The sequence below is a fragment of the Symsagittifera roscoffensis genome, chromosome 3, assembly GCF_963678635.1.
Source record: "Symsagittifera roscoffensis chromosome 3, txSymRosc1.1, whole genome shotgun sequence".
NCBI classification, from domain to species: domain Eukaryota; kingdom Metazoa; phylum Xenacoelomorpha; order Acoela; family Convolutidae; genus Symsagittifera; species Symsagittifera roscoffensis.
In genome coordinates this window covers 70,460,622-70,483,400 of record NC_087064.1, presented here as the reverse complement: position 1 = coordinate 70,483,400, position 22,779 = coordinate 70,460,622, and the positions used below count along the sequence as shown (strand labels likewise).

The following is a 22,779-nucleotide window of genomic DNA, read 5'->3' as shown; positions in this document are numbered from 1 at the left end:
TTGTTCTACTAGGCATTTTTGCGATTATTATTATTTGCTTTTTTCGAGGCCTTAATTTATTGCAAAATTTAATTGCTCGTTTTTCGAAGTTTTCCAGTGCTGCAAGTGTCAATCTAATAGCTTGTCATTTTTTGTGGAGGCATATCTGCTCGGCACAGATGTTGAAACTTGAGGCTATTTGGGGAAACTTTGCTCTCCTAGTCGTTCCTTGTGAGCTTAATTTTTAAAATTCTGTTTAAGCTGGTGTTTTTGCAAATACCTGTCATATAATACGATGTCACTTTTTCCATCTCGAACAAAAACAATCGTGCTCTTTTTCGGTATTTTTTTACTACTCTTATTCTAGCTGGCGATTTAACAGCTTGTGTCTTAACCTCTTTAAAACAGCTTGTTGTTTGAAAGATTGGAGTGATATTTGGCGATGTTGCAGTTTAGAATCCCCTAGATGGCTTATCTATCTGTATCTATATCTATCTATCTATCTATATCTATCTATCTATATCTATCTATCTATATCTATACTATATTTAAATCTATACTATATTTAAATGCGAGTGACAGCTATCTCCCATGTTTAAGCATAATAATTTTGCATGTTTAACGAAAGATTTTTTCATGTTTAAGCTATATCATATTAGGTTTTCCGCAAGGTCATTCTTTTTTCAGTAAATTTTTTTCGAGGCCAAATTAAGTCTGTCTGTCTGTCTGAATACCTGATTTTTTAATTGATTTGATTATGTCTGTCTACCCGTCTCCTAATTTTTTAACTTTCATCTTTTGTCTTATATATTAAATGCGGGCATCACTATCTCGCCATGTTTAAGCTTTTTCAACATATCATTTTTGCATGTTAAACGAAAGAATTTTTCCACGTTTAAGCCATATCGTATATTGCAATGGTTAAGGTTTTTTTCGATTTTCCAGTTTAAATTCAGTGTTTATTTCATCAAGTTTGAAATAAGCAAACCAATAGTAGGACATTTTCAGAGTTTTCTCAGGTTTTGCGATTCTGGCCTCCTTATATGAATAACCAAATCCTTTTAAATTACGAGATAGGCAAGTTTCGAGATTTTTCAAAAGTTTCTAGAAAATTTAATTTAAAAAAATTCTCAATTTTTGAAATTTTCACCCTGTAGTTGGGTGCCTTCAGGGTACTCTGGGGTTGCGAATCTTGCCTCCAATTCTTACTGCTCAAATCCCTGTAGTTTTCGAGATATGACGTTTTTTTTATTTTCAAATTTTTTTTTCAAAAACTTAGATATTAAAAATTTCCAACACGTTGAAGATCTCAATCCTGTTGTTGGATATTGTGAGGGTACTCTCAGGGGTTGCGAATCTTGCCTCTGATTATGGCTGCTCAAATCCTTGTAGTTGTCGAGATATGACGTTTTTTTGAATTTTTTCATAATTTTACAGGAAACTTAGATATAAAAAATTTCACAAAATTTGAAATTATCATCTCTGTAGTGAGACTCTGTCAGGGTACTCTGAGGAGTTGCGAATTTTGCCGCCAAATATGACTGCTCATTCCTTATTCTTTTTTTCCTTATTTCCTTATTCTTTTTTCTTATTCCTTATTCTTTTTTTAATTTATTGTTTCAATTTCAAAGCTTTCTATATACAATTTTTGTTAGTTTTTACCTCAGTTTAAAAATTTTTTTTGGATTTAGAGGAGCACGGTTTTTAACGTACCAGATTTTGTGAAATATTTTGTCTTTGCGAACGTTTTTTGTTTTGTTGGGCTGGATCTAGAAAGAATTGCTCGTGATACTCATTTTGAAATAATCGCTGTCTGTATGAGCTCGAATTAAATTTGGCTTTTTGAAAAATTTGGTATCAATTTGGGAATAATTTTGGTTCACTAAAAACTTAAATTCAACTTTTTCATTTTGGTCTTTTTCATAAAACGGGAGTATTAGTTATGTTCATTTTGAGGGAAAATATTATTACTGGTCCACTTTTAAAAACTGTGGGCTTGGTAAAGTTGGCTTAAGGCATGTATTTTGAATGTTTTTGGAAATGCTCTTTGTTTTGATAATAGAGACTGTGGGTTATTCAGCAGAAGAATGTCACTTGTCAATTTAGCTCAAAAGTTGCTCCCATCGGCTGCACCTGGCCGGTCTAAATTCATTAGCGCGCATTTTCCTGTTTCTGTGAAGTGAATGTTTGTAAACTTCACTTTTGCTCTTGTTTCGTTAAATCATTAAATATTATAAAATCCGCGTGAACCAATTTGAACAAGTTTGACTTCAAATTAGTTTGCTGTTTTTTTTGTTTCAATTTGGGTTAAAGTTACTTTTGATTTACAAAATTTTACCAAAACTACTTTGACCTCAAAACTATAAGCTTTGATTACAAGATGTCACCGAAATTCTTGTAGCTCAAAAATTTGATATATTAATTTTTTTTTGCTAAAGAAAGAATATTTCCCTGCTTAATTTTGGTCAGAAAAGAATCCATAAAAATTTAATTTGAGTCTATTTTATTTTTTATTCATGAAGATTAAATAACTACGTGAATTGGATAAAAATTATCCGTGATTTTTTCAGCTTTTCTTCTCGTTTTATGTGAATAATTGAAATGACTGAAAAAGAACCGAATTTTTTCTTCGGAGCAAACAAACCATTGTAGTTTCAATGCGAACAAAGAAACATTTCTCTATTCTGATATATCTTTCCCTGGAAATTTCAGCCAGGTGGAAATAATGAGCAGGGAAGAGTTTTTCATTTTGCTATTTGACAGCAATGGAGGAAAACCATGCAACCAGATATTATCTGGTTGTTGACAGCTTCTTTGTTCTCTCTGGACTAGTCTGATTAGGATTCTGATAGCTGCTCAACAGGCTCTCTGCCTACTTGTGTTTTTTATCCAGTCGTCAAATTAGCTTGTTATTTCGAAAAACCTTATTTACATTTAATTCAAGAGACAATTGTACTTGTTACTGTTCAGTTATTTCAAAATTTTGGCTTTATAGCGCATCTTTTGATAAGTTTGGTTACTCTTGCTCTTAGAAAGTGTTATCAAAACGGATACTAGCCTTTTTTTGTGAACAAACAGCTTTCAGTTGAAGTTCGTTGTCGTGTAACAGGCCCCAGAGATTTCTGTCAGCAGCCTAATATTGGCTCGAAGGGCAGACAATTTTTTTATTTCAAATTCTTGGTAGTCGATTTATTTTGTCGGATTTATCCTTCTCACGATTTGGTTAATTTTTGCATGTAGTCTTTTGTTAAGTATTTGATGTAAAATTAATTATATGATTATAAAATCGTCGAACGTCGTAGTAACTTGATGCAAAATTGATTATGAAGTGGTATTGAATCGATTAGATTTTTCCTCTAAAGGACAATTTTTTTGAAGTTTCGTCTTTTTATTTGCCAATATTTTTTCATTGAATTTTGAGTTCGAAAAATCAACAGCATATCTGTATTTCTTTGCTTATTCAGTTTTCAAGCATTATGTTTTTTGTAAATGAAATTGTTGTCTTGGGTTCGTGGCATTCGATTCAATGTTTGTCGGCCTAGTGGCCAGCTTGTGGGTCTTTTGATGTAAGTGAGTTTTTTCACATTTTCTGCAAATTTTTTGTGGAAAATTTTTGAAATTCATTTTTTTGTTTTATTCTTTGATTTTCTTTTCTAGCAAATGTTTTTTCTTGCATTTTTTTGTTGTGTTCATGCCCAATTTATCATAATGGATATGCAGGTTGTTTGGTTGCCAGATTTTAAGCAAATTTTTTGAGTACGTTTAGAAAATTTTGGATCTCGATTTTTTGACCAAAGTAGCCCGAATCCTTCTCATGTGTTACTTAATCAATTTTCATGTTTAATCTTTTCAGTTTTCATTTGAGACACATTTTCTTATGATTTTTGGCGTTTTTTTGTGACGCAGTTGGTGCGAATTTCAGCTTCGCCTCTGTGTATGAATTTTTTCTTAAGCAAATGTCCTTAACTTATCAATGATCTTGATATTTTTAAGCGTATCTATCATTTCCTTTGCATCCTTCTTTCTCGTTGTCTTCATGTCGAAGAAGTGTATTTTCACAAAGTTTAGAGTAGAATTTATCCAACTAGAATGGTCATTTGTAGCACAAACAATTGTAATTGACGGGTTGTAGTTTTCCAAAACTAAAAGAAACAAGGCTAGCCGGTGACTGTGCAAGTAGCACAGAATGTTCCAACCATAGTCTTAAAAAAGATTTTTTGTTCAATTGGTCCTTTTTTCTGCGTGGTGTGATAAACGGATCTGAATGAAAAAAAAAAGAATTTAGGCATATTCGACAGTCATAGTAAATTGAGCCTATTGAAGAACAGTTTTTGTAGAAGGTGACTAGAAAAACGAAATAAATGTTCTAAAAAAATTCAAATCTGTGGCAGAAATTTTTTGAATTTTCAAGTTTTCGATTCCCATATTGGCGTTAAAACTTCCAAAAACTAACTTTACTCGAGTAAAATTAAATTTTCACGTCTTAAGTTAAGCATTAAAAAGCCATTGTGCTTGCTCACCCTATTAGTTTGATGTTAGACCAAAAAGCAAAAATTTCAAAATGGTTTTTCTCGACACTGAGAAATTTTTTCAAAATTTTCAAAGGTTCGAATTGCGACTGAAAAGGCTTTAGTATGATGTATCACTCTACGCCTTACGATGATTATTTATGGTAAGTGATTTTGCAAGGCAAAAAATATCTAAAAAACACCCGAATACAAAGTTCCTCCAGATTTTCCAATGGGTCTTTTTTAAAAGGTTTTTACGCTTGCGATTGGCAAGCGTTATCAAACTGGAATGAAGACTTTTTTTGGGTTAACAACTTGTGAAAAGAATCACTTGTATCTTGGGACGGCAAAGGTCCTGGGTTCTTATCTGACCAGGACCTGTTTTTTTTTTCAAACGGGAATTTTTCTGTTTCAATTACAATTGTCGGCCAATTATTTTGTCTCTTTATCTATAGTGGGCTTAGTTGTGACATCTTCGGTTTTTTTTGCTGCGCTTTTTTTCTTTGATGTTGCTTTTAGTGTTTGAATTACTCCTACAATGTGTAATTTTACTTACCTTGATTTCGCATTTCTTCTTTGCTTTTTTTATTCTTATAAAAATTCCTTTGTGCCCAAAATGTTTTGGCCCATTTTTTATCCGCTTATGACCTAATTTTGGGTCGTTGCAAAGAAAACACTATTTAGACACTCCCCTCTGCACTTTTTATGTTGGTTGTATGTCTACCAATCGGTTTGCTATTTTTTTTTTCATTTTGGAAAGTTATTTCCAAATTCATTCGTTTGAAAATTTTAAATTTTTTCTCAGAAAATTCAGATTTTTAAAAAAGGTATCAATTCAAAGACCGCCTACTCCCCTGTATGCCTGTATAATCTTACAGAGTCTCTTTTGTTTTGACCCCTCTGTCTACAACTTTCGAAAAGTCTGTGGGGGAATATTTGATGCATATTTTGGTTTTTTAGTTTTCTCAAAAAATACCCCTCAAAGAGCGGCTAGGCCAAAATCTTTGTTCACATAAAATTATGGCTCTCGGAAAATTCGATTTTTTTTATTTTCGATCATTTTTTAAAATATTCTCGGAAACTGCTGTTCCATATTAGATTTTGGGTTCGATTCAAAGAACGGGTTAGGGGAATCTTATTTGTTTATGCGACTAGTCTCAAAACTAGACACCAAAAGTTATGGCCCTCATAAAAATAAAAATTTTGTTTTTTTGACAGTTTTTCTTTAAAAGTTATTGACATTTCTCGAGATTTACTTTCCCAAATCTTAGGTTTTGGGTTCAAATGAATCGACAAGTTGAGTGAATCCCTTCTTCATAAGCGGCTTCCCCCTGTTTTTTCACACACTAAGCTATGAATCTCGGAAATGTCAAAGTTTTGATTATTTGACTGTTTCTTGGACTTTTCTCGTTAACTATCCTGACAAATTTGATGTCATAGGTTTAATCGAAACATCAGATTGTTGAAAACTTACGTTTATAACTGGCTATGCCCAGTTTTTTGAAAACATTTTTAAAGTTTTTGACAAATGAATTGAAGTTTTTGGCCTTCAAACAAGTCGAAGTTTTGAAACTTTGGCAGTGTTTTGAAACTTTGACAGTTTGAAACTACCCTGCCAATTCTCAGCTTGTGTTTAATCGCGAAACCCGGCTTTGATAATCTTCTCTGCTTAGGCCGCCATCACCTGCTTTTTGCAGAAAAGCGTTATGGATTTTGGAAAGTCTTTTGACCAATTCCTAGAACTTTGACCGTTTTTTCTTATAAAAATTTGGAATTTTCTTGAACTATACGCAATCAAATCTGAGATGAAAAGTTCAACTGAAAGAACCTGTTTCGATAAGAGTTCCTAGTTTTTTCAACTTTTAATTTTTTTCGACTTAACTTTTATTATGTTTCTGTTGTATCGCAAGTGATGCGACGCTCGCTTCGCCTCTGTTAAAAATTTAATTCGTTGATGAATTTGTGTAAAATTTATTGAATTATTTACCATTGAAATTTAAGCGGTAGAGCTAATTCTCTCCTAAGCTATTTAGAATCGAAGTCACTTGTCTCCTGTCCTTAAGTCGTGAAGTTGTGATGGTAGTAAATGCCACGCGGTAAAAGTCAGTTAAATAATCATAACATGAAAAAGTCGAAGTATCAGTGAGTTTATAGTGGTAGGTAAATCTATCAACTTATTGCTTCATATTTTTTGTTTAAAAACGCTTGTAAATGCATTTTGTGCAATGCCTAATCTGATATGTTTCATAGAGTTTTGACTAAGATGCTGGTGGCTGAAGTTTCTTATGGTTCCTCTTCTACTAGAAATGGGCATTTGAAAAGTCAGAATTTGCTTTTTTACTAACTTTATTGGCGTGGGATTCTCGTTCTAAACTTTTTTTCGCCTTAAAAGTCAGTTGGCCAACTTAAATTCAAGTTGCCTATTTGTTGACGGTATTTTGATTTAAATTTAGCTCAAAAGCGACTTCATTTAAAAATCCGCGGAGTAGTTTTTCTGGGTTTTGTTGCGCAATTGTTTGTATTTTTTTTTCTTTGAGAAAGCAATCTGCGGGCCCAATTGTTACATGCGGAGTCCACTGCATAAAATAGGCCCCCTCCCACTAATTGGCAAATAACAACAACACCACCCATTCTTTGAGTCGCAACAAAAAGAGTCGGCAAAAATATCAATTCACGGTAGTGTAACCGGATATCCGATTATTTAGCATAAATAAAAACAAATATGAAACCCACGCGGCATTATCAAAAAGCAAACGGTTGCTCCGCTGCGCTTAAATTAGCCAAAAGAGGAATATTTCGCGTGAATCAGTATTTTCTGTATTAAGTCAGATTTAGACTAACCTTTCGGTTGTCTATTTGGAAACAAAAAACTTTTCAGACATGTGGATACTCACTCAATTCTCTAGAAAATCTTGAAACAGCAAAACTTTTTCTGATTGATTTCATTTTAAAACTCATCCGGGGTCACATGCGATTTTTTGGGCCCATACTGTTAAACTAGTGCCAAGATTTGTTGCTTAGGTTTATTGCCAGACTTTTTGCGTAATAGAGTCTATTGTAGCTTGGCATCAACAATTTTTTCAAATAAAAAGGCTTTTACCCTGAAAATGAAGTTGCGTGTTAGACATCTTGAACTAGTGTTTTCTGGTCGTCAGATTGCCTCTGGTAATAATATCATCGCATTAAATATATCTCGCCCTGGCTGCGCAACTGGATTTACTAACTTATTGACTTTTTTAATCAGTTTTAGAGAAATCTTTGAACTCAGTTAGTAACTTAAAGGGAGAGTGCTATAATTTGTTAGAAGCTATGAACACTGACCGGAACTGTGAATGTTAGTTAGTCACTCATTCTCTCAGTTTTTCTCCCTTTTCAGTCTCCTCAAAGAGCTTTTTAGCCCCCTTTTAACTTGGTCATGTTAAAGTCACCTGGTGCGGATATCGAATTACACTCCCTAATAAAGGGAGTGCTGATTGCCGTTCCTTCACTCTTTAGCTACCTGCAGTAGGTCAGAAAATCGAAAGTACAGATAACAGAAATAGAATCAAACTTGCCTGCGAAGTAGAAAACAATTGGATTGGTATAATCATCATCAATAACATTGGAAATTACTAACGAGCGTATGAAAATTGCGCATGACATGCAAAATCTTAATTCTATCTTTTGCCTCATCATTATTCGATTATTGTCGACCACCCAATTCGGTTGATTGTCAGTATAGAATGTTGACTCGTCGGCTGTGTTAGCGTTTCCTTTTTTGATAACTTATCGATATGTTCTGGCAAATCTAATTGTATGTTAACATCCATTGAATCGATTCATCAGTTCTCATTCAAAGATGATTATAAAAAGTTTGATTTATTTTTTGTCGTGTTTTCATTTTTAAAAATAGATTAGAAATGAAAGCATAAATATATAATTTCATTTTGCTCATTCTGAACTTACATGAAATACTGTCTTGTTTTGGTTATTTATCGAGTGAAAACTACTTATGTAAAATAATTATAATTTTTAGATTGCTCTGAAATGCTACATATTGTTTTTTGTTGTCTTGTCGCTATTTTTGAAATTAACACGCCTCTTTTGCGCGTTTACTCATATTTTCTATCAATTTTGCTGTCTTCTCTGTTTTAATGATTGAGAATTATTTCCCCAAGTTTGACATTAAAGGGCTAATTGATTGATTCTTGCAAGAGCCCTCCTCGTACGAGAATTGCCATTTGGTGCCAACTTATCCGTCATTAAACTGAAGAATACGGGCAACATTCTAAGCACGATTCATTAAGGAAAAGTGAAAAAATGAAGAAAAGCGAGCCAGTTAGTCACCGATTAGCTCAACTGTTCTAAATTTGGGCAACTAGTTGGGCTTGTTTTGCTTTATATTAGTCCATATTTTAATCTGCAGTCATATTTTTATTCCCGAGCTAATTTGGCCTATCATTTCCGCAGTGGTATGTTGTGTAATGTCCACCAAGATCTTCAGTCATTTTTTCCTCTGCTGCAGAAGTAGAAGTTATCGTCTTGTTTGCTAATGAGTCATTTTATAGAACGCTTAGCTGCCGATCAGTGACCCCATTTCTACTCCCATGTCGATAGTTAGACGTCATTTTTACTACATTTCTTAAAATATTTGTTTATTTTACGACCAAAAGTTTTCGTAATTTTCGTAGTATACCAGTTTTTTTTTCTCCTTGACACTTATTTAATGGCTGCTTTTCTGGCTTACATCTGGTTAATTCATTTTTAAAATAGTCCAAGCTAGTTTTTTGGAAGTTGAGTTTGTCGAAAAATTCGGATGCAAATCAGTTTAAATCAGTTGTTTTTAAAATATATCTAACTTTTCATCACTTTTTTTTTACTCTTTATAGAATATGTATCTATTTGCATGCTCATCGCAGCAAAAGTGAAAATTTTTTATGTTATTTTTTGATTCTGAGAGCTCTTGTTTGGGTCTGGCAAAGCCAATGGTGCTTCTGACTTCGAAGTCGACCCTAATTTGCACGTTGCCGTCTATTGTGCGTAATGCGGATGCGCGTAATTACATTTGCCACCAGATTATCTAACTACCCTCAGGCTGTAATAGAGTCAAATTGGTAACTGCAGTTCAGAAAAAGATCAGATTTGAGTTTGATCGCCGTTCAAACCAGACCAGCTATAAAACTCATCCAAATATCGACAACCACTAATTCTTTTTTGACCTGCTTCATTGCCTTGGGCTATCAATGGCATTTTTTATGACATAATCTGTCACTTATTAACTGCGTCGCAGTGCTCTTCACTTATTTCATCGCATCCTCATTTTGTTCTCGTTGCGTTTTTTCCTCCAGAAATCTTGACATATTATAGTTTTACGAAGGGTTCCTTCTTCGCTTGAATTTTGTTTGATTCCTCGTCTGGGTGTCAAACATTTAGCAATCGAGATTCAATTTTAATCTAAAATAGGGTGCTTTTTATCTTTTTTTTTTCAACCATTTCACGCAATGTTGAGTCTAGTTTTGAGTTTTTCACGCGATTTAAGGCTCGTTTAAAAGCACATCCTCTAAGCCTAAGGACTTATATAAAATCTCTTTCAGTCGTTGCTTAGGCTCAAGAAGAAATTCCAAAAGACGTTTTGAAGTTACTAAGTTAAAGTAAAATTCACTATACCCCTAAACGTTTCCTGTAAACAGGAATATTCCAAGCCGTTTTTCTCGAAACTTTATTTCCGTTTTCAGGCAGATTTTTAAAAAGGGAGTGGTTTATGCATTAAATCATTCTGTTTATAGAACCGTTTATGCGATTATTTTCTAGTTCTAATAAGCAATTTCGGAAAAAACGGCAAAACATTTCTGGAATTGAAAATAGCAAATTTAAATCAGCAATCCAAAAGTCATGATTAAAAATTACCATTGAGTCATTTTTTCTGGTTTCTGGTGATTATTTTTTTCAGTACAGCAAGCGGCGTGAAGGCCTGCTTCACCTCTGTGTGAAAACCACATAACAGGTGATTTCAATAAAGCTTTATAATGTGACCATTTGTCTTAATTCTTTCAAGGAAAATTTTATAAGAAGGCAACACTCAATCAATACTTTAATTTTTGAAATTTTAATCGAGTTTGTAGAAAAATTTTGAACATAAGCAAACACAAGTTTTGTTCTCCAAAATAAGTTTCAGCATACGATATTTAAAATTGTAGAAACTGAGACGCCCGTTAGCCCAATTAACGATCTCTGTTTCGTCTCTTTCTATCTCAACAAACTTTCTGTCTGTTTGTCAAACTGTCTTTATTTCTAACTGTGCTAAACTAACCAACTAACTTATTTTCAGAATTTTATGACTTATTACCTATAGAAAAGCAACTCTTCTCCTATCCGACCGACGACCCTCAATCTATTTCATATCATAACATACCTAGTTTTAGTTCTACCTTGATCGACTTTGTTCTAAAAATAACCATCTTATAAATCAAATTGACTCAATTTTTAATTTGAATTCGACTTTAATTTGAAAAGAATTCTGACTTGACGACCTGGGCGTTAAATTTCTCCAGTGATTGATTTTTTGGATAAATTTTGATTGAAGATTGTGACCAAGTTAAACTATCGGACATCAATCTGAACTTCAAAGCTCACAAATTGTGTCAATTCTCGACTGATTTTCACTCCTTTTTCTTCTTTTCTTACCAACTGCGGTGGTTAGTGCAACTAACACTGATTACATTCTGACGATTAAAGTTGCACAAAGGGATTCATTTATAGTCGCTCTTTTCATAAATGAGTGTTCAAAAGGGTAAAAGGGAAGCAACTTCTAATCGTCAACAGCAGATTGTGGAACAGAACTCAAAAATCGAAAAGGTCTGTATACCCTAAGAAAGGCATTATTTAACCTTATACGAGGCTTTAAAACTAAATATTTCACTAGTTCACTATTTATAGGATTAGTTACAGAAAAAAAATATTTTGGATGGTGATGGCGTCTAAATAATTATGAAACGAGTAAGAAAACTGACTAAGTTCTCCTGTTTTTTTTTCTTAGTTTATCATTTTTCTCGGTTAAAAATGAAGAATTTCGCAATATGATATTAATTTAGTGCTCTAATAAAAGATAGCCTAAAATTCTTTCATTCAGTTTGTTTTATTTTAACAAGAATGTGTCTTCCTTCTGTTTTGTTTCGCGGTTCAAAAATTAAACGGCTAGAATTGTCGTCCAATTAGGCTATTGTTTTGAAAACAGCACTTTGATTACCTACAATAAAAGTTTCCGCTAAATTTGGGGCTACTTAGATTAAACCAAAATTTTACGACATACCAGCGCGAGGAAATAATTCAAGAAATATCTAGCCAGTCTGTGGTATTTGTCGTTGTCTGGAGATCAGTTATGGGTGTTGTTAATCATAGACGTCGCAAATTGATCACAGTCACTTAATTTATTTTACGTCTCTATGTAATGCCTTTCTGGCCAAACAGCCCATTGTCATTCAAGGTACTGTTTTGTAAACTTCTTTTTTTAAAATCTTGATAAATTTTAATCAATTTGCCTTCTGATATTTAATTAACTAAATATTCGGATTAGTAATAATAGAGAATCAAAGATTTCAGGCTTACCTTTCAAGGGTCTAGCTATTACGCCGCCACTCAATTTTGTTAATCAGATAAAAAATTTGGCTTTCTGCATTAACATAGTAAGATAGTATTTATTAGTACGTTTTTATTTTAGTCTAATAATAAATGGTAGCAAATCTGAATCTTAAAGACTTTTTAGCTCAACTCAAATCAACTTTAATCTGAGAGATCCTTCGGCTCTGTTTATGCAAATGCAGACAGTTTTTTGTCTTAACTGTCTATTTGCTTCTGTCTGTAAAAGTGTAGTTTTATGTTAGTATTGTTCTGAGATCAATACTTTTCCGCTCATATAAGGTATTAAACTGAGCAAAAAATAATTATTTGCCTTACTTTGCCCTGAAAAACAGCAAAAACTTGCAGAGAGGAACTGAAAACTGGGCAAAATTCCTACATGCGCAGGTAATATCATATTGTTGTTATTGTTGTTGTTGATTTAGATCTACACTGATTGGGCCAACCACTACCTGCAGAAAGCGGGTCATGGACACTGCATCGTGGACCTTCAGAGAGATGTGCGCAGTGGAGTCCTGTTAGCCGAAGTCATACAGAGTGTCTGTGAGTTAAACACTTAACAACATCAGAATCCAAATAACAATTTCAATCTCTTGAACTCAGGTGTGGCACGTTTTAGGGTGTTTTAAAACCGTTTTAAAAAATTATTTCAAAACAGCTTTGAAAAAGGTCATTATTTATGTGTATTTTAAAACATCGGGACGGTAACATCTTTAAACAAGTCAGCCGCAATAAAATTGTTTCTCGTGACCGGCAAATGTTAAATTTGCAGCTAATTTTTTTGCTTCCGGTATTCGGGGGTCAGAAATTAATCCAATCTGCAATGAAGAAAGCCATAGTGTAGGGTTTTGACAATTGCCAAAATCCAAAATGAACATTTCGCCGATCGAAATAATAGTTTTTATATCCTACTGAAGATATCGACTTCTTGAGTTCAAATGTAAAATGATATTTTACTTCCGATTATTTTTTGTAAAACTCTGGGGTTTTGAAAATTTGCAAATTGGCCAAGTTCTGGACTAAATTATGCGCGCTTTGAAGAATTTATTCATATTGCTGAGAGCGTAACGCGAATTATTTATGCGTGGCGAATTATCTCGCACAACGAAATTGTTCCAACTTGAGTTGAGGCTAGCTAATCAGATCGGCCGCATTACCTTCCTTAAACTCATCATTTCACTGTTTGATGTGTTTATAGCTTTTCAGTATTTTCTTTTCCCAAAAACCTTTGGATATGAATTAAGGGACAGTCGGGGCATTCAGGGCTTTGTCCTGATATACGAGCAGTCTTGTATGCTTTACCGTTGAATTGGTTCGTTTTAACGGTAGCATATTGCTGCTAGGTACCATAGGGGGACAAAGTTAAGGAGATCCGAAATTTTCTGGTCTTTTTACTTCTTCCGTCCTAACTAGCAAATCTCAAATTATGAGAAAAAATGCTCCTGATTGACTGAAATTATATACGCTTACCCAAATTGAGTTTGAACAAGCTGTATAATCATTACTGATGCGATTTTAAATTATTTTGGGTTTAGTAGGTAAAAATCCAAATTTTTGATTGAAATTTTTGAGATGCCATTTTTCATCAAATTTCTCAATTTGGATTGCATGTTACCGTCTCTACAGAAGTATTTTCATTCATTGTTCTTAGGCCGACACTTTTCTGTTCCGGCTTTCGAAGAAAACGGAATATTTATGCTTGGTCTGGATTTTTTATTCAGTCAATTTTTGCCGATCGAAATTAATGTTTTCAACACAAAATTTTTATACATTGAAGATATCGACTTCCTGAGCTAAAATTTAAAACGATGTTTTACCTCTGATTATTTTTTGTAAAGTTCTGGGGATTTGAAAATTGCCAAACTGGCCATGTTCTGGACTAAATTATGCGCGCGTTGAAGAGTATTCATTATGCTGAGAGCGTAACGCGAGTTATTTATGCGTGTCGAATTATCCCGCTCAACAAAATCGTTCCAAATTGAATCGAGGCTAGCTGATCGGTCATATTAATTACGCACGACTCAAAATTTCACACTTTGATATTGTCCAAAATTTATAGGTTTTCAATATTTTTTTCTCAAAAACTATTCGATATTAATCAAAGGACAGTGCGAATATGCAGGGCTTTGCCCTGATATACGAGCAGTTTTGTTTCCTTTTTCTGTTCAATATTTTTTAGTTGTTTATGTTTCATCAAGAAAAGTTTACTTTAAAAAGCGCGAGAATAGTTATCGAGTGTTTGTTTCTTAGATTTCTTACAACTTTAAACAAGTATCTAATCTTGTATGAGAAAAAAAATATGTAACATAATTGAAGGCGTTTTTTGAAGAAAATAAACTTGATTAGATATGATTGCAATTGTTTCTTTTGTTTCAGCTAGCGAATCGATTCACGGTATAGTTGAGAACCCAGCACACGACGGAGAAGCCGTAAGTCAAATTTAAATTTTGATTTTTATTAAAACCAAATTTTGAGGGCTACAGAACATAACCAGTTTTATTTATTTTGTCATAAATATATTTTTTATTCATCTAGCTTAAAACTGCCAGTGTTGAGTTTTTGATTGATGACAAAGTTCCGATAGCAATAAGGTGTTACTGACAATTCTGAGAAAAGTTTTTTAGGTTTTTCCAACTTAGTTCGAGATTAAGTTGGTTAGGTATTTTTTGGTAGATTGTATTTCTTCTACCTGCTTTGTTTCCATTTTGTACTGATCTGCTATGTTTTTTTAACGATCTAAAACTATTTTTTGCGCTTGTTAGTAGATAAGGGCTTTGGATTTCCATTGGGTTAGATTTGTATTAAATCAAAATAAGGTGTTTTTTTTGGTGCCTAACACTTCACTGAGTGGGAAGGAGCTATAACACAGGCTGTGTTTCTTTTCGATCTTTTTTATTTACTTCGATTAAAGCTCGTACGAGGCCAAGTGTGGTATCATACTTGGCCTCGCGCGTTTTCTAAACTGAGACCATGATATTGTATCGACACCAAGAAACTTTTCTCGGTTACAAATGACAGTTGAAGTGGCTTTTATATGATACCACATTTTTAGCCCGTACGAGCTTTTTTTGGGACAGTCAAGGACCTCCTTTTTATCAGTATGTACGCAATTGAAAATTTTTTTCCGGTAAAAATTGATTTGTTGGACTTCCGTTTTGTTGCTCAAATTTTGAGGGCTTGGTTGCCACATCACGGATTTTTCTTGTACTGTACGCAAGTATCAAGCTAATTGGTGTCTGCTTAAAGTTGGTCGGATTTGTTTCCGCTTCGTAGGTTTTGATCCGTTGCTAATTTAAACTTGTCTTGTTTGTCTTACTTTACTTGTCATGTTTGTTTATAATTCCTGCTTAATAAAAACGGGTTTTATGAAAATGTATGAGATTTTTTTACCACTGATTTTCAAAAAAAGGAGTATCAATGGAAAGACCACTGACTTCCCTGTGTGCCTGCATACACTCCTAGTCTTTTTTTGCTTTACCCCTCTGTCTACATCATTCGAAAAAGTCTGCGGTGGAATGTTTGATTCATATTTTTTGGTTGTCTCAAAAAGTATATCTTCCTAAATGTGAGATTTTGGGTTCAATCCAAAGAACGGATTGTGGGCAGAATTTTCTCGAGAACTACTCTCTAATATCTGAGTTTTTGGGTTAATCGAAATTACAGGCTGTATGAATCTTTTCTGCGTTAGTGGATACGCCCAATTTTTTTGCGCAAAAAGCTATGGTTCTCAGAAACGTCAAATTTTTGATTTGTTGACCGATTTTTGGAATTTTCTCGCTAACTAGCCTGCCAAACCATAGGTTTGATCAAAACAACAGGTTGCTGAAAGCCTTCCTTTATAATTGGCTATTCTCAGTTTGTTTACGAAAAATGTTTTGGCTTTCAAACAAGTCAAAGTTTCGAAACTTTGACAGTTTTTTTTTTTAAATTATTGACTAAGCGAAAACTACCGGGCCAATTTTCAGGTTGTTTTCAATTGAGAAACCCGGTTTTGGGAATTTTCTCTGCTGAAGCGGTCACAACCAGCTTTTTGCAGAAACATGTTATGGATTTTGGAAAGTCTTTTGACCGTTTTTTATAACTTTGAACGTTTTGTAGAGTTTGACTGTCAGCTTTTGTTATTAGCTCAGTTTGCGAAAGCAAACTCGCCTATATAATTAAACAACAATAACATCAGAAACGCATCGTTTTTTGATTTCAGTTAATTAAACAAGTTATTTCGCGTCAAATTCTTCGTATCGATGATTCTACTGTTTTTGTATCGACCATTGAAAATGGGGAGGAACCTGTATTTGTGTGTTTTAATTTTTTTTTTTGTTTTCCACGCAAAATAAGGTACCACAAAAGATCCTCGGAACTCAATTGAAGCTTATAGTCGTGAGTATGAGAATTGTTTGTGGAAAAATTAATAAAAAGTGTTTTTGTTTATCATTCCTTTTTTTTCAAACAAATTTTGTCTTATTTTCTAAGTGTTTTTGCGGTTGTATAGTTTTCAAATTACCCCACGCACTAAAACTGACACTAACTTGAAGAAAAGTAAGGGAAAATGATTTTTTTTCAGATTTTTTGTAATTTTAGTAGCAAAAGTGTGTGCTACTTGCACAGCGACCGGCTATCCTTGTTTAAATTAGCAAACGACTGTGATTTTTTATTTTTGCTGATTTTGAGCATACGTCTACTTCTCGAATTCTAATTATATTTGGCAATTTATAGCTTGCTTTACCCGCTGTATTGGTTGACGGTGTTTGGAAGACAGGTAGGTGATATGGAGCAGTTGTAAAGACGTTAGTCGCTAACTCTGGAGAACGAGAATTCGTATCTCGTACGGATGGTTTTTTCTTTCTTTTTAAAACTTATTTGCCTAAGTGTATGTTTTTGCATTTTTACGCTTGCGATAAGCAAGCGTTATCAAACTGAAATATAGGCTTTGTCTTGGTTCATAAAGAGTTCAAATTTCTGAGCGTCTCCGGCACACTTAGTCTGGAAGTAACGAATACGCCTGGGACGCCAAAGGTCCTAGGTTTGAAACTAACCGGACCTGTTTTTTTTTTCAAACTGGAAATAGTTCGTTTCAAAAAAGAAATTGTCGGCTGATGATTGTCTGATGATGTTTTTTCGGCGTAGTTGACATATTGTATAGTTTTTCTAAAGCTTCTTCAAAACATTAAAGTTGCCTCACTCTGTATAGTTGATTTCACTCTGTTCGTGTTGTTTGTATTTTCACTAAACTTGACCTCATTTTTTTTTCATTTAAAAATTTTATTCTGCTGATATGATTTCGGCCTATTTTTTATCGGCTTAGTGACCTTATTTCAAGTCGTTTCAACGGAAACGCATTTTATGATCAGCTCTGGATTGCACAAAAAGCTAAAGTTCCTAATAGAATTATTTTTCAAGTTTTTTACGCTAACAATTTTTTTCCGAATTTTTTCATTTTTTCCTTTTTTTTCGGCTTGATAGGCTTCTGCCTAATATTATATTGGCTTATTGGCCTCATTTAGCTTCTTTGGTTGAGCCAGAATGGTTTCGTGTGTGCGTGTCTGTGTTTTGAGGTTGAGGGGGACTTAATAACTTTTTTTAGTCACTTTTTTAATTTTTTTTAGGCTGAATAGGTTTCGGGCTATAATATCGGCTTACTTGTCTCATATTGTTTCGTTTGACGAGCAAATAATGTTTTTGAGTGTTTCGAGGATGAGAGGGACTTTTCATAAGTCTAAATTCTTGTTGATTTTTTTTTCGGCTCAAAAGGTTTCTGCCAAGGTACTTGTTACCGCTTGGTAAAATATGTTCTGATGCTAGTTTCACATTCTATTGTCTTGACATGTTTTTATTTCGAAACTAAACTTATTCACTATGATAGATCTAGTTTTTTTGACAATTTCTTTTTTTTTCAATTTTCTTGTGTTGTATCGCCAATGGTGCGAAACTCAGCTTTGCTTGTATAAAAAAAATGGGTGTCCTTTTTTCAGTTTATGAGACTTCGGCCTTTTTTATATCGACTATGTGGCCTAATTTTGAATGTTTTCAATTGAAACATAATTCCTATGCTCACATCTGACATCAGACCCACCTTGGAACGTAAGTTCAAACCAGACATTGAACACTTGCTTAACGAAAACCGGGAGAACATCTCTAAGCTTGAATGCATTAACGGGATCAAAATCCTTCACAACACAGAAGTACAAAATTTGTTAAGGAAAAGTCTAAGCTACTTGGCAGAATATACCCAATTTTATCATAAAGATGTACACTGCCACAATTGCGATCCGGATATTCACCTCACCTCTCCAGCTACCACCACAGGCTACATAACAATATACTCGACATCTGCCCAAGTTGCTACATAGGACCACACACCACCGACCATCTGTTAAACTACCGGGTACACCCAATCTCACTCACCATCGAAAGCTTATGAGAGAATCCCGAAGAATCTGCCAAACATCTGCAGATTATCACATAACCTTACGTAACGGGAGTTTTTCTCGGTTCTCACTACTAACAAAAACTGCTCGCTTGAACCGGGCATGGACTTTCACACGATTCTCTGCACGCCGAAAAACTTGATCCCTAGAACGGGGTTCATAACACATCAATACCTCCCTCTTGAGTGTGCTATACAGAGGGAAAGTGCCGACACCAGCACAAAGACGCTATCACTGCAAAAGTTGGTTCCCCTTCTTACACCGGTTTTTGCCACTAGAGACCCTGAGGGAACTGCCTTGATAGATTGAACGAGACAAAATCCATATGACCAGACAGGAACAATATTTTCTTAACTCTTTCTCCCTTTATCTCCCCAACATGAACAATCTCTCTAATTCAATCAGAAGGTTCTCTCTAATTCAATCAGAAGCTCAAAGCAGAGATCGATGTAGCTGCAACAACAACAACAAAACAACTGGTCAAATTTAGGCGGTTTATTTTTGAGAATTACAATCGGGGAATTTGCGTGTAGCGTCATCTTAAAGTCCCGCCAAAAGGGGTTGTCTTATTTGACGGACACCGTCTGCTTTCTGGATGTATAGCTCGAAATTCTATTCGACTTCTAAATTTTTTTCTAACATTTTTATATTTTGAAATGCTCCGCCTCTGCATAAATTGAACGATCACAGGATATTCTTTTTCCGATTTTTGTGTATTTTCCATATCCGCAGTTTAATGAATTCATTAGCCAACTGAAATATTTTATATACCTATTGCTTTTGAAATCAGTGAATCTATCATTCATCATAAACAATACCAGATGTAAAAGACCGTCAGGTAAATAACTCTTTTATTCCAAATTCAGTCAAGTTTTCTAAATTTGTCACTGAATTTCATATGCAGGTCTTTGGGGAACTATGGCATTTTCGAGGTTCAAAGCTTTACAATAGACAGAGAGTTCGGTGAATGTAGACAGCTGATTGTACAACTTGAAGTGCTCTTCTGTTCAATCTTTTTGGCGGAATTTATCCCGGGGCATCTTCTGCCTCCATTCTTCTCCCTATCTGGTAGCTGAGTGCTTTGTTGTATTACCTCTTCTAGTTCGTTTTACCTTTGGGGTGCCATAGAATGAGTGTCGGGTGGCAGGCCAACAAGCCGAAAGACCAACAAACCGAAAAAATATAACCATTCCAACACGCCGAAAATTAGTTTTTATATACAACATAACAACAGATTGTCACTATTGTTATGCAATTGTTACGTAATTCTTCTAATTTGCGTAATTCTGATGTAATTTCGGCTTAACGATGTGGCGGTTTGTAGATATGGTGGTTTGTTGAATATCCGCCGAGTGTCGTTTATGGCTGCAAATGTGATCAGCACGCCCCGTGATTGAATTGTGAACAAGTCTTGCTTCATTAGCAAGTGCAAGAATGCGCGTATCCATAGTCACTATGGACGCCAAATTAGATGCATTTCTTTACCTTGAACTAAATTGAATCCTTTGCACCTTTTTAGTCGCATTTTTGTGAGTAGAAACAGAAACCAGAGGTGAAATCGAATATTAGATTATCCATTCTTTTTTTGTGGTTGGTTTCATTTATTTTTAGCATTCGAGTCTCCGATTGCAACTATGGTATTAGTTGTCATATACTTTAGTGTAGGCGTATATTTACCATTACACTATCGTGTGCATCTGCTTGCATAAAAACATAGAATGAAAATGAGAGAAAAAAAAAGGAACTGTACGATAAAATGGGTTGTTTTGATGGTATATTATGAAAAAATACCAATAGTCTATGGAATGGATATAGAATGTCTCTTTCACTGGTCGAGTTGAGGTATTTGAATGTTCGAATGGAATCATTTTTTTTCTCTGATCGAGTTGAAGTATTTGAATATGGTGATTACTTTGCTTGACCCGCTCAAAGCGAACAAAAAATACTGAAATAAAGGAAAGCTGCTCTTTAAACAAAGCTCTGAGTGCATCATAAAAATTTTTCAGCCTTTTTGAATTTGATTCTATGAATTTTTTTGCGAAAAAAAATTACCAACTAAGTTAAGCGACGGAATGGTATTCGAGTTCATGCAATTTTTTCTGTTCTTCAGCTATTGGTGCAATAATAACTCTCTTGGGGGTTCTGTTTGATGTCATGTTCGCATGGAATTGAAGTTGAGAAGTAACCTTTGAACTGTTACCCACACCAATTCGCATCGAATTTCTATTTTGAGCCCCAACCGTCATATATATATATTTTCATCCTCAGTTGTTTTTTGATTCAATGCTTAATCTCACTTCCTATATTTGATCGCTTATTGAAATTACCGCCGAAATTTCAGAAAAGATAAATTGAACAGATTTTTTTCGTATTGTGATATATTTTGATTCGAATATTCGACTGTATATTGCAATTTAAATCGCTTTATTTTGTTACCAAACATAAAACTTTGAAGCAGAGATTGCTATCTACAGTAGACTGTAAAAGTAAATACACTATTATCTTGGGTCGAAATTTGATTTCTCGGCGATTAGATTAAATATAATCTTCCTTCTTAATTCTAAATATACCTATTCTTTCTTTATTTTGATACTAAACTTTGAAGCTCAATTGATACTAAATCTGAGCTGGGCTGCATTGATACTTATTTTGATACTAAACTTGCAGTTGGTATAATCTACTGAGCTGGTGAATGGAATGAAGAAAGGAAACGGACTCTTTAGTTAGTTCTGCAAACAGCTGAGTGCTTTGATTGGCATTGTGTTTCAGTTAGACAACATTGCAGCCTGTCTCACTTATTTGGCTTCAAAGGGAGTGAACGTGCAAGAGATACAGCCCCAAGGTAAGTCAAGTCCTATTAAAAAAAGTCACAAAACTTCGTAGTCGCAAAAATGTTTAAAAAAATTGTGATGGTTTTTATATATTTTTTTATAAAGGAATGACTTTTAAAATCATAAAGAGTCAACGCGTTGAGGGAAAGGGACTCTCGCCGAGTTTCATATCGTAATTTTGAACAGTTTTGAAGTAGATCGTCTTGCATCGTTTCAAATTTTTATTGATATTGAAAAAAAACTACCCCCCTCCTCACTTCATTGGAGAAAAGTTTGGAAAAAAACTAACCTTTGCAATTGATCCAATTTTTCTCCACTGAAGTTTCTCAAAAGCGACCGGGGAAGGAGGGGTGGTTCGGTTTTTTCAATAAAAATTTGAAACGATGCAGGAAGATCTACTTCAAAACTAAGACCCCCTCCAAAAAAAGAATCTACTTAACAATAAAAAAGGGGACAATTTTTAAGTAAATTAAGTTAGTCGAATTCTCGACCAGTCAGAATGCCACAAAATTCGATTTTTAAAAACAGCATTGTAAAGCTAACTTACTGCTTTTATTTATAGGGGTGCGCCAATTCTTTAGTAGATACCATAAGGGGGGTAATTGTTAAGTAGATCTCAAAAAAAATACCATTTGAAAAATAAATGTTATTTGATTCTGTTAATCTACTTATATGGAAGGTTAATACCTTCAATGACTCACAGCTGACTTTATTATAGTCGCTGTATTTTCTGTTGAAAAGGTTTAAATGACCTCTCATATAATCCACTCATATAATAGAATTGGTACTTAGCTTGTAAATGGACCTGGCTGCGATTGCAGCTAATCAAAGTAAAAAGTCTTTTTGATTGTAAAGAAAGGCACTTCGATAAATAACTCGTGTTCTTATATGGTAAATGATCACTCACTGTTGGTACATAACTGTAATTCTTTTCGTAGGTGAATTTTGAAGGTTGTTCTGTACGCTGGTTTTTTTGAAATAATCAAAGCTTGCTAAAACTTTGACAGTTATCCGTTTAAAATACCAATTTGAAAAACTTTTTGTAATCAAAACTTGCTCAAACTTTGACAGTTATCCGTTTAAAATACCAATTTGAAAAACTTTTTGTAATCAAAGCTTGCTCAAACTTTGACAGTTATCCGTTCAAAATACCAATTTGAAAAACTTCTTGTGCTAAAATGTTGCGTTTTGTGTGGCGTAATTGAATGAATATTTGCAGATATCCTCGAAGGAAATCTGAAGAGTATCCTCACACTGTTCTACGGCTTGTCTCGTCTCAAACAGAGAAGCAGATCTCAAATTAACCAGTCCAATCAGTCTCCGGGTAAGCAGAATTCAAACAACTTCAGTTTTCGATATTGGTAGATGAATCATGAAATATTATTAACCGTAATTTTTGGCTCAGCCGAAAAGTGACTGAAA

General features: G+C 34.2%; 1 protein-coding gene across 3 annotated transcripts in view; it reads left to right on the top strand.

Moving 5' to 3' along the window:
• The window catches only part of LOC134842754 (neuron navigator 2-like), a 70,110-nt gene that overhangs the window by 7,760 nt on the left and 39,571 nt on the right, over positions 1-22,779 (top strand). For 2 of the 3 annotated variants that reach the window (XM_063859235.1, XM_063859233.1), the window contains exons 2-5: positions 12,527-12,644; positions 14,478-14,530; positions 21,296-21,368; positions 22,577-22,681. In XM_063859235.1, coding sequence (XP_063715305.1) covers positions 12,527-12,644; positions 14,478-14,530; positions 21,296-21,368; positions 22,577-22,681 — 349 coding nt within the window. Of the gene's footprint in view, positions 1-10,716; positions 11,322-12,526; positions 12,645-14,477; positions 14,531-21,295; positions 21,369-22,576; positions 22,682-22,779 lie in introns of those variants that run through there. The other variant, XM_063859234.1, reaches the window with a different exon arrangement.